Here is a 13,370-nt window from a genome sequence, read left to right on the forward strand (position 1 = left end):
TATTGTTTCAATTTATAAGGGACATAAACCCTCTTATGACAATCAATGAAGAATCACTTTTATTGAAATTGTATCTAAAATCTGAACTTCAATAATAATCTGATGTATAACTAGAGTTTGTGCAGAGTAAACCTAAGAAAAACAGGCTGGTTACAAACGTAGATTTATACCAAATCTTTATCATACAGCAGGTTATGGGACGTATACATAATTGTATTCCTTGATCTAAATCCACCCATTCGACTTTGTTGATCGAAAGGTTCAGTGGCGGTGTCTTTAAATGAAAGTAAATTGTCCTTGCATAGATCATTTACTGGAAAGCTTATGGTTGAGAGAAATATTATGGTGAACTGTGATCAAGTAATTTTCGTCAAACTGTCCACTTTCTCTATTTTTACTTAAATTTGTCATCGACATTCTGTTAAAGATAATGATCTAATCGTCTGACTTTTCCGGAGTTATGATTCACTTGTTAATACACGCGTAACACAGTCCTGTTTGGTGAAGACGTTGGAAAAACGTAGTCTTCTGGCCAGCTTGGGGAACAATATAAGCATGCTTGGGATGCGCTTCTTTTCATCTAAATATAAAATGTTGCTTCAGGACTGGTTTGGATCAACACCTGAACTAATGATAGGAAGTGAGGTAGCTGGAAGTATAGATCATTTCATCTTGGAAGTCTCATCACTCCTGATGAGTTAGTGACTGACGAGATGTCGGCACGAATTTAAAAAGTTCCCTTCGATTTTGCCAACATGCATCACTTGTATCATAGACGAGATATCCATTTCCAAACTAAATGACAAGTTTGCTGTGCAACAGTTCTCTCCGTTCTACTCTGTACATGTGAAATGTAACCCTTAAAAACGGAGGGTATCTTTTGATTATTAGTATTCGATCATAGATATTTTGAATGATTGGTCGTGTATTTCGGGACTGCGGATAGAGCAATTCTGAGGTTAGATTCAGAGTACTAGATAAATATGACAAAATGGATTGACTAGGTAGTAAATGTTTATCGACTGAAGTGTGGTTGGGATGTATATTTCCATGCCCCTATCTACCGACTATTTCGACTATTGGTGTTGTCTGGTGTAATAGGAGTAGGTTAGAAAAAAGCTAGATTCATTAAAACTAAAACATGAAATCAATCCATGAAGACTGACTTTTCAACTGAGCCCTCGGAATCGTTCACAATGTTGCAGATGCCTTCATTTACTGTCTTTCATCAGAATCTGAGTTCAGAACTCTACTTACATATTTTGTTTTCTACACTTATTCTTTTTCAATAGTACTATTGATACTGTTATTGCTTCTACTACTCTTGAATTTGTCTTGAAATAATTTGAAACGCTTTGATAATTTGGTACGTTCCATATGACATAATAATTAATATGTAGTTATATATACATATGTTTTGTTAGAACTTACATTTTTAAGTATTCTCTTAATTCATTAATGGCTTCGGGTATTTTCTGTTGGGCTATTAAAATTGTAATCATTCGTTTACGGGCCAACTAAATGACATTAACCCAAAATGGAAAAAAGTATGCACATTGAATAATAATAATATTAATAATAATAATAATAATAATAATAGTGATATTATATACAAATCTGAAGGCATATATGTATATAACACACACACACACACTTGAAGTCTACGCCGGACATTACCCGTCGCAATACCTCATATTATCGAAATTAATAAAACAAAACACGTTAAGTACAACTTAATATATAAATTGTCATCAATACAATCATACGACATAAGGTAACAATAATATCCATCTGATTTATCTAATCACTTAATAATAACTGTGATATATTGCAAATGGTGCTTAAATATATCTAATTCATTATTGAAATGAATTAACACAACCATGAACTGTTGATAAGTGGAAAGTGAACAATTTAGAAATAGATTTTTATAGCAGATGAGTTATCACTTTTGAGATAATATTTAAACGAGAAGAATATATATGAGCAAAGAGATGATGGAGAAGATTTTTAGATCAGATGGATGATTCTGATGGAGTTTTGTTCTTTGAGCTCGATGGTTTGAGCATAGAGCTTTCATCGTTTTTCTGAACGATATCATTAGCACATTTATTTATTTATTTACTTTAACACATAGCTATTCGTAGAAGGAGGAACCAAATACATATGCGCCACACAAATCTCATTCCATATGTATGAGGGCTGTGATACTGCCAGGGTGCTTGAACCGAAGCAGGCGGTTTTCTTAGGGGGCCACTCCCCGAGCCTTCGACCTGAAAGTGTGATCCACAAGGCAGTAGAGCATCGTAAGGAGATGCAGTCTCATGGTAGCCGGTGACCAACAATTGGTTCATACGCCGTTTGTTCCCGCAGGATACTGGAGCCGATGTGCACCATTGGTTTGGAATCCAGTTAAAGCACCGGACATTTGCTTTTCGTCCTCTCATTTTCGTAAACAATACCCCGGTGAGGAAAGGCAGTGAGTAGGACTTCCCTGGTAGAGGCTATATACGCGTGGCCATGTGAGAGCACAAAGTTCAGATGAAAGCTCCACGACTAAACCATCTAGCTCAAAGAATAAAACCCCATCAAAATACGAGCATAGTATTAGTTCACAATAAAATGTGAACCCAATGGGTTATTTCACATTAAAACCCGACATTATCTACTTCCGATTCAAGTGGACTCGATAGCAATAGTATTAGTATAGTCTACAAATATTAAAAATGCACCACAATAAAAAACAGTACAAAATCTTATACTGGGTAAATGAATTACACTACTATATTGATGATTTAGTTATTTCGTTCGTTTGTTCATTAAGGTCTATTCTTTGTATACAACATTACTTTGTAACATTGTTTATCAATGAATAACGCGTATTAAACGTATTTATTCTGGAACAGTGAAACTTAAACTTGATACTTCAATTGACTAGCTCTCTTATTCTTCACTCAAGATTATCAAACGAATTCATATATCTAGGAGCATTTTGAATCATACTAATAAACGATGATAATTAACTTATTAAAGTTTCTGTGAGACTATAATTTATGAACGAACCAATCACAGGCCTTGGATTTTCACGCAAAATTTATTCATCCATATGGTTAAATAGTGTTTTAGCACTTTAGCTTATGTTAGTTCGCGATGAAAACCCTAAATCCAATTCCTAACCTTAACCATCAGTTGTAAATCATAATTCTAATTTCTCACATTGGTTCATAACCGTCATTTAGTTCTAGTTAGTAGGTGGATATTCTCAAGGTCACTCCAGCGTCACTCAAAGGTGATCCATAAATTATCGACTCACGTAAGATTCTAGCAATAATATTTTAAGCATGAAACAGTACAAATCTGGTCATTTAATAAATGATCATCGGTTGCTTTCAATTCCTTAATTGGAAGTCAACAAAACCTGAAGGTCTTGTTTGTTTCTTTTTAAAAGTATAAAGTATTGATATAACGGATGGTTTAAAATATTTCTCTTTCTATCTCTTTCAAGCGTAACTATGATAATACGTTAATACGATAATAAGACTAGTCACGTTATATCAAATCCGGGACTAAAAATAGAGAACCAGGATTACCACTAAATACTACTTTATTCAACATGGTTACAAGCAGTTACGCTCGGTGAGTTCAGAGTAGAAATAACATTTAATAGTCAGTAGGCTAAGAACCTGTTTGTCTACGATCAGTAATCAATCATGTTTCACTTTCACTACCATACATCAGGGATGCATCAATAATCAGTTCCAAAAGAAAATAAATCTGAATGTTCTGTGCATCTTAGTCTTTAGCTTCACATCTTATATGATTCAAGTTGGTGACAGAAACTATCAGTTCCATTAGGTGAACGCAGTTTAAAGAATAATATATTCATGCAGGTTGATTAAATTACAGCTAACAATTAAAAATGCTGTAAAATTAGAGAGTTAAAATAATTTCAATACTACAAATGCTCTACTGTATGTATACAGAGAACTTAACATCCACAAATACTACTTACTGTATTGGTTGGATCATCTTTTATGAGTTTCGAGTACACATTCTGAGCATCTTCGAAGCTTTTGTAAACAAAAAGGAAGTACATACTCACACAATCAGGAAAAATGATGTTTTACTTAACAAATAAAAACATTTTAATATCATATGACATTATAATCAGTTATAAACCATGTAGCGTCAAGTATCACCTCATTTGAGTACAACCATCCTTCTTTCGATGTTCAATAAAAGTAAGATATCTGGTATTTTCAAGTACCTTTCTGTTCATTTAGTGGGTAAGTTCTGGATATAAGAGCACAATTTTCATTAGGGATTTCATTCGGAACATCTAAAGCTATCTACATATTTGTTTTATGAAGACCCCGCTAGAGCGCATCTTAACTTGCCGTATGAAAGAGTAAGGAAACTGAAAATATGAGCTTAAAATGATATCCTCAGTGAAAGTTATGCTCCTACACACAGCACTCACATATTAATTGAGTGGAAAAGTACTCTAGAATGCTTAATAGTACACACATATTTGTTATGTCCTCTGGCCCACCAAATATCATGTGACAAGATTGCCAATCAAAATACTGACTTATATGACTTTGTCTGTGCTAAATCAGTGATGCATTGGCCAGCACGAATAGCCTTGAATCAACTCAGAGTCCTTATTAGTCTTCTGTATAGTAGCTTCTCGCCTAGCTCAGCCCGTTCAGTCCAGAACACCAATCTCAGCGTCAGCGATATGAATCATGTATTTCGAATATACTGGGTTTATATCCAAACCAAACAGACCACATCGCACCACAAAATAGAAAATATACATTTGTACAAGATCTAGCCAAAAGTGGCTGTCAATATGGGAGACTGTAATTAATAGACTGAGCATAACTCAAGAACGGCAAAACGTATAATAGTTTATAGGTCAAAGTAAAGTTTATAACAGGAGGATAGATACACATAATCTGACTACTGAATAGTTATAGATTAAGAATATACATATAATCTTTGTCCATAAATGGATCTCAAAAGTTACCATTCATAATTCTCGCCAGGATATAACAACGTGTCTTATCTTATCAACTCTCAAACGGACATTTAAATTAATTTACAATTGAAGCTCAACTGAATAAAAATCAATCTTCTTTAACTTATTACTAACTTGACACAATTAATCCATGGCTGAGTTGTGTATACTCTTAAATAATTATACAAAAGTAAGATGGATTTATGAACAGATCGGTTACCTTCAATAGTTATTCAAGCTTCTTGTTAGACTTTACAATTACTATGAATAAACTACAAAATTTTGTCAACGATATCTTGAATGATAACATGATTTATAGATAATACTAAGCATTTTGTACTTCTTCACTGACACATCCCTCACTCTATTTCTGCTCAACACTAAATTTTAGTGCACGAGAGAAATTAATGGCACATTTCGATAGCAACCAAGAGATGGATGCTAACAGATTATATTATACTACTTGTCTAGAATTATATAAAAATATTCTCATAGTTGAAAATATTCTCAAAATTAGTGCACAGAGAATCCAGTAGCCCCCCTCTCAAAAGAAATTCCTTCAAATTCATTGTCTCATTTAAAAAAAAATAAGAGAATTGTATACAGAGTTATGGAAGAATGACAAACGATCTGTACGAGAAAAAGGGAACAAACACATGGACACATAAATAAAGACAACGTGTCAATCAAGATCCAAAAAGCATTATTGATCCACTTACTTTCCTTTACTTTCTAAGTACATACCAAAAAGACGATTAACACGACAACTATTACGAAATTTTGCCAAAAGACGATCAAGACATTCCTATAAATGTGTACATAAACAAGAAGACATATATTTTAGACATATTCTAACTTCTCTAATAAAAAGAAACTATGCTGTTTTAAATGAAAAACGGGAATACGGATACACAATGACTCGAAGTAAATTTAGAGGTAAATAACACAACAATTCGCTTTTGTAGGAAGTTCTGTTCTACCTAAACGGCTCCAGGTGGCTGAATGGTCAATTACAAGGGTGACATCATCAAATACGAAATGTGAAAACAACTTCCCTAAAGTCATTTGTGAGAATTGAACTTGCCTCTTTCAACGTTGGAACTTTGATGAGAATCGGACAACAGAGAGGTTTGGTTGTTTATTCGGAAATTTTTAGTATAGACTTTTGTTATTTCTCTGATACTCGCATTCAAGACTCTATTGAGGCATCACAAGTTCGTTCTCCATCCGTCAACCACAAACGTTAGCTTCATGTGAGCCTATTAGGGGAACCTGTAATCTTGGTATCCGCTTTAGTTAGTACTGGTTTCACATTACGTTAACATAACGAATCCCCACTTACAGCCATACACTTAGCCTCACTAAACAAATACAGAGAGGCAATGCAACATACTCTTCAAATATCTGGAGACACAGCAGCAACTTTTCTTCGTCAAGCATTTCTTGAATGCATTCCCGTTGACAGTCGTTGATGTGCTGTCCGTCTTAATGGCACAGTAAGATATCGAAAGATAAAGACACAAGCTGTTGTCTCTTTATCGCTTTTTGCCCATGCCAAAGACAACTGGAGCTCGGATGAAGTGAAAGATGAGTTTCACAAGCTTTCTAACACCCTTCAGAAAGCACAGAGCTAAGACGTGGTAACTGTGTTGGATGATTTTAACGCCTAAGTAGGTAGAATAAGTCAAATTGGAAAGTACTTAGATGGGTCTTACGGAGTTCCAGTCCAACAAACAAAAAGTGGTGACCGTCTATTAGCAAGTGCGAACTTTAAGCATAAGGACAGACAATATAACCTAGTAACCCCCAACATCAACACGATGGACACAAATAAACCATGCTGCTACTAGCCATCATTGGAAAGGATTTATAAAAAACTGCCGCCCCAAGTAGAGTAAATGGCCAAGTGACAAAACACAATTCTATGCGCTTTATGATCATAAGAAAATCACAACAGGTAAATATTGATCCAAAGTGAAAAGTTCAACAATGAACTAAAGGAAGAATCAGCTAAGCGTTTGATCGATCAGAAAGCGAAATTTCATTATCAGGAAGCTTGACATGATAGTCAAACAACCGTAGGTACAAAATTGGTTTGTTATCAATGGAAACAAAAATGCTAGGAAAGATTGTTTGGTTTCGGTGGAATCTACTGAATGGTTAGATACCCGGAAACACATCTCAGCAAGCTCATAAGACGTTGAAGAAAATGACGAAGACTCCAACATACACTAACGTAATTAATAGTGGACAACAAAAGAGATGAAAAAGGCAGTGACCATACAAAACACTAAACAATAATTCCGACTCTTTAATGAAATATGTATTAAAAACTGACTGCGAATGGGACTATTTCAGAAAAAGGCGGAACCAGAATTCACTCTCAGTACAGACTATTAAAATACTAGGCAGAACACTTTAAGGAATGATCTAGCGATCCTCTAGCCACCCTTTAGTTATTCATTATTTTCAAACAACCTAAATGGAGGATTAAAACAAGTTCGTTAACTCTTATTTGAAAAGGTAATATCTAACCTGTAAGGGAAAGCGAGAGGGCCTGATAGGGTGACTTTGAAGATTTTTACAGACGACGATTTAGTTTTAGCAACTAAGTTTACCGAGATATTAGTAAGAGCTTATGAGCTGAAAGTAATCCCAACTGAGTGGTCTTGATCCTAGTTCATAAGAAAGGACTGAAGCCTTCTCACGATAACCACAGATAAATTAGCTTAACTAACAATGTCCAAAATACTAGCCATTACAATCATCCGACGCTCAACTACTACTCTAGAATGTCTTCTTAAAAATTAAGGCAGTTTTAGACCTGCACGTGGGTGTATCGACTGGATATTCACAAAATCTCGACAGTTTCAGAAACCTGGCTTGGCATTCACCAACATGAGTCAGTTGTGACGTAGACAAATCTGCCTACCAAACAAAAAGAATGTATAACACTCAGCAGCATGCTCTGTATTACTTCATATATATAGGACATAGTCTATGAAAATAGATCATGTGTGCAGGCTTCTTATTTTCGATCATAGGTTTCTTTGAAGCACTGTTCGCGTATCTTAATACCAGTAAGCTTTGAGGTCTTGGTTTTTGTTTATTGGTTGCTGTGTCATTTGAGAGGTAGGTCACCAGTCTTACAGATAATACGGAGGAACTAATCAAATCGGACTAAAGAACTCAATCGTTGCTACAATGACCGTTCGATCACACTGGCCCCAATACAATCCAAGTATTTGTTCTTTCTTTTCGTCGTTACATCAGACAGTTAGACGGATAATCAGATAATTAACAGTATAACAAGATTTTAGGCGAGATGAATGTAGTTTTAATCAACACCGAAAGATATTAGAAACGACAAAACTTACACAAGCTAAATCATCATTTCCCATATCTAGAGCGGCGATGAACACCTGTTCCAAAATCGAGTACTCTGTAAGAAAAGAACAATATTAAAAGATGTTGTTTAGGAAAATAGTTAACTGAAAATATGTCAACAATATGGATGACTATGAGCACTTCATGTTGGTTTTCTTCTACTGAGAATAAGACAAGTGATTGGAGAAAAGAATGATATGATCAAACCAACGTCGTTCCGAAGATTTGAAGGTCTGTTAGCAAATTAGGTGTGATGGTATAAGCTGATTATAATTTATCAAAAGTAATAGATAAAAACTAACCAAATTTATTTTTATCTAAGTAGCAATTAAAAATTTGAAGGGACGAAGTATAAACTGAACTTCTGAACACTGACCCTCAGCCAGACAAATGCATTTAGATTGGTTTGTATTTTACTGCAAATTATGACTTAATCATTTGTAAATTCAGGCTGGGTGATATTAAACTGAATGTTCTGATTTAGTGCCCGTATGCATTATACCGATGGTTAGTGGAAATACGAAAAAATACTTAGTGAAACGACCTAGAAGTAATCATGCTCACTACTAACTATAGCTATGAGGCTTATCATTTTGTATGAACAAGGTATTTAATCAGGTTGAATGTTATAAACAAGAAACGTGAGCCGATAAGTAGCTGTCTTAACACTTGAGGACAAAATTTCTATAAGATGCAAAACAAATTTTAGACTGAAGTGCAAAATCATTCATTTTTATCCATCAAAAAATGAATTTACAGTTTAGAATCAGAATTCCTCGAAGTGATTGGGAATTGTTGTTGCTGAATACAAACAGAGGAAAAAATACTATAGCCTGTATTCCATATATTCTTAATAGAATCCACAAACACAAACAGCGAGTCATATAACTTCATTTGATTCGCGCTGTTGACAAACTTCGGCGGGACTCTAATTTATGGACGACCTTTGAATGAATCTTAAGTGACCTTGAGAAATATTAGTCAATCAGCAAACAGTCAGTAGAGTAAAAATATGTTATACAAAACCAAGGAAATAAAGTGGATACACTTCCTATTCGTGGTTCAAAAACTTTTCAAGATTAGAAAGAGGTTCACAGGTCCTAAAATCGTAATACATGCAGTATAGGAAATCATCCGTATGGCTACAGAACAGTCGGCCTCTGGAGCCATGATAAAGTCTCGTAAACTGTTTCAGCCTCGACCACATAGCTTCAATATTGTTTATGTGCACTCCCGTTGTTGAGTGCACAAAATTCTACTTGTGGATAACGACACGATGCACATAACCAAGCCTACGTAGGAGTCTGTACGCTTTCCAAACATCCGTATATATTATAGTACCTGGCTGCAGCCAGTGTTACTGGTGATTTTATTATCCAGTTCGCAATAATTGTCATAATCTGTCTTAGTTAGCAATTATATGTAGGGTTTTCATTACGAACTGACATCAGCTATAATTCCAGAAATCTATTTAGTCAAATGGATGAGAGGCTTTCACGCCAAAATCCGAGATCTATTATCTTGCACCTGATTGATTCATCCACAAATTATAGTATCGCCGTTTTATTTGTTATAGCCGCTCAATTATCACGTTTTTTTACAAAATTCCCTGTGAACCGATCGTACGTTGGCATTAAGCACTGAAGTTGGCGCTGTAACATTGAAATCTCTAAAACGCTTCTGATTGGCTCGTTCATAAATTAGAGTCTCGTCCAAACTTTAAATCAAGAAATTAATATTCGATAAATACTACCAAATAGTAGTTATTTGGTAGATATCAACCTGAAAACGGTGCACCACGAATGTGCTTTCATCTACAGTTACAAAACTCAAAAATAACTATATTATAGGAAACTAAATATTTACATACTTTCATAGCCCAGCTTGTCTATATGATCACAAAGGGATAACTTCCATAGATCAATAACTTTCTCGTTTTCTCGAAGACCACTCTCACGAATCGCACGTAGTTCATCTAATGCACCTGAATAGTGAGGATTGTAAAATTTATATTATCACATCGAGATTTAGAAAAGAGATAGATGCGTTTGTCCCATTGTGATTAGTTATATGACCCCTCCCCCCAAAAAGCCTAACGAATCTGTACTTAGCCACCTGGGTTAGATCAGTCATTATTAGCTTTAGGATGTGACGCTGTTCGTATATGACCACTGTTAATGTCTTCCCAATCGAAATCTAATTGACCTAACATATTATCGCGACAACCAGTGATTTGCTTTTTTCAACACGTGAAGTAACCATTATAAGCCCTAAAACTGTAAAATTTCTCATTTGACGGATCTACCGCATACAAGCAATATAGTAAAGAGACAGTTGCAAACCACTTTTAAATGAACATCGTCCAGACATTTAGAGAAAAACCGACAACAGTAGGGTTGCAAAGAAAAGTCAAGAATAGTGGTTGGTTGAGAACTCAGTACAGATGGAAGACATTTAACTGTCAGTTAACCCAGTTATTTGGACTTAGTAAAGGAACTGGTGAAAAGGCAATGACGTGTGAGATGAACAACAGGAAGGGTATGTTGTCTACAAACACTCGAGACAAATGACCGGAATATAACTCTTCGAGGCAGAGTCCAATGACCATAATATATCAATTAAAGCCTATGGGGATGCTGGAGCACAGGCGTCCATATTCAGATTTTCTTGCAAGCAGAAATGACTTTTGTTACAACTAATTTGTGATATAAACAAGTATTGACATAGAACTGATTTTCAGAACCAACTGCTCGAAAGTCCTTGAAAGGTAGTCTATGATCAACTGTTCAACACAATATCCAAACACTCAAATGGAATAATTAAATATATGTAAGGGAGCCGAGATGTTGAAACAATGAACTCCAGAGTAAGAATTTGTGAATTAATTTGGTTAATTACATTGGGTGACCATTACTTAAGTTGATACCACAAGTTCTGACCATTGCAATTAATACTAAGGGTAAGTACGTTTATCGGAGAAACAATCAAAGGACAATCATGGTAAAATATCTAATGGAATCCTGTGGTTATTTTTCTCATGAAATTTTTAATGAAGATTCACTTTCTCAGTAATGAGTTGTTAAACGCAATCCACGCAATATTAAGCTTATATTCATCAAGAAATTAAAATATCTTTAACCACTTGAAGTTATTTTCACATACACGGAAGTAGTACCGAGTACACAAAATGGTACTCCTAAAAATATTCAACGGGAATTGTCCAAAACTTTCGTGTAACATCTAATACTTGCATTTGATAGTTAATGAATGTTCGTGCATAGTTGAACACATAGCCGTCTTAGCTACGATCGAGGTGAATTATCTGTAAATTACAGAATCGCAACTTACACAACAAAATAAATGGACTGTGTTTATTCAAGGCCAAAACCATATGCATAAAACTCTTACACAGATGTGGTACCGAAGCAGAAATAAATTGAGGATGACAAGAACACAGTTTACTGAGACTCCATTCTAAATCACAATTATTCACTGAGTATTGAGTATATGTTTCACGGAAATGCAAACACAACTTGAAACTTATGAGTATGTCTGTGTTCTAGGCCTTCCGTTATCCGTTAAGTTATACCAAAGACGTAAAGTGTGTAAACAAAAGAATCTTCATTACGATCAGTAAGTTTGGTCCAGCAGTTCAGTTCGTCAAATATTTTTAAAAATTCATGACAAAAGAATCTGTAACTTAGCGGCTTTCCATAGGCAATGTATACTTAACGACCAGAATAGCTTTGATGTTTTAATGTAAAACAATACAAGTTGGTGATCGAAATGTTACAATGCTTACGTTGTTTACTTATTGATCCGTGACTTTTTTGTTTGTTCGTTAAAATATCACACACCAGTGCGAGAATAACATTCATAAATCCATAAACAATCCTCCTGATTTGAGAGCAGAGAGAAATATCACGAATTTGCATTTCCGTCTTTCCTTTAATCCAGGGCGGTTATGAGGCGAAATTTATTTGGATAAAATTTTTGAAAGCCTGTGGGTTTTAAAATATATTCGAGATTAAGTATCGTTGTTGTTTTATTTACCTACAGAGCATTAATAAATCATAAGTGTTCGTCTATTTTCACTCGGTTGCGAGTTAACGTTTGAATAACTTTATATAATGACTTAAAGAATATAACAAAATGGTGGTTACCGGAAGGAAAATGGGGAAGGAGACAACACACCTCAAGGTTATCAAGCTTTGAAGAAAGCGCTTGACCATGCAAGGCCACGCGGACACCAGACATGAAATTCCAGATTAGGGTTTCAATACATGACAAAGAAATAATTTCGACAAGCTGATATCAAATAATTAGGGCGCATTTTCTTGGTAAACTCGAAAATATACTTTTCTAACTGACGTGAATTTTGCAGCAACCACAACGGTGTATGTCTAAAAATGCCACGGGTATACGAGGTTTTACAACGCTTTTACATGTGACAGTTTTAGAATCAAGTTATGCCAACCCAGCTAGAGCACAGCTCAAAAGTGAAGAAGTCCGAAGATATATATGAAAATTTATCGGTATATCGATAAGCGTTCAATCTAAGCTGGCTAATAGTTGTAGGCAATGAGTAGCATGGCGTACCCTCTTGTGATCTAGTGCAGATGCATGACCGAAAGCCACCAGTTAGATATGTCCAGTAAAATTAGAGGGGAAAGCATCAATTATGAAGACTTACAGAATTATTTGTTTTGGGAATTTATTTGCCGCTATATGTCTGTATTAGTACTGATATGGTCACAATCCAAAATAGTCAAAGTTTAATGTTGCTAACATAATATCACTCACGTGGCCAACTAGGTAACCCATTGGCGTACGAAAGTGGTCTATGTTAGGTAACCAGCTTCATATTTTATTCTATGTATATAGTCCAATAAAAGTTGAAACTCTAGTTGTTTCGTGAACGACTTCATCCCAACTACGTGGATCAGAACGAGTAAAAATA

At 35.1% G+C, this 13,370-nt stretch overlaps 1 protein-coding gene across 1 annotated transcript in view; it reads right to left on the minus strand.

Moving 5' to 3' along the window:
- The window catches only part of EMC2 (ER membrane complex subunit 2), a 52,961-nt gene that overhangs the window by 14,345 nt on the left and 25,246 nt on the right, over positions 1-13,370 (minus strand). The window contains exons 8-13 of the mRNA XM_051217087.1: positions 12,213-12,411; positions 10,281-10,394; positions 8,401-8,465; positions 5,743-5,828; positions 4,013-4,070; positions 1,432-1,517 (exon numbers count right to left, since the gene is read on the minus strand). Of these exons, the coding sequence (XP_051065722.1) occupies positions 1,432-1,517; positions 4,013-4,070; positions 5,743-5,828; positions 8,401-8,465; positions 10,281-10,394; positions 12,213-12,345 (542 nt within the window). The 5' untranslated portion in view covers positions 12,346-12,411. The remainder of the gene's footprint in view (positions 1-1,431; positions 1,518-4,012; positions 4,071-5,742; positions 5,829-8,400; positions 8,466-10,280; positions 10,395-12,212; positions 12,412-13,370) is intronic.

Source organism: Schistosoma haematobium, chromosome 6, assembly GCF_000699445.3.
Source record: "Schistosoma haematobium chromosome 6, whole genome shotgun sequence".
NCBI lineage: Eukaryota > Metazoa > Platyhelminthes > Trematoda > Strigeidida > Schistosomatidae > Schistosoma > Schistosoma haematobium.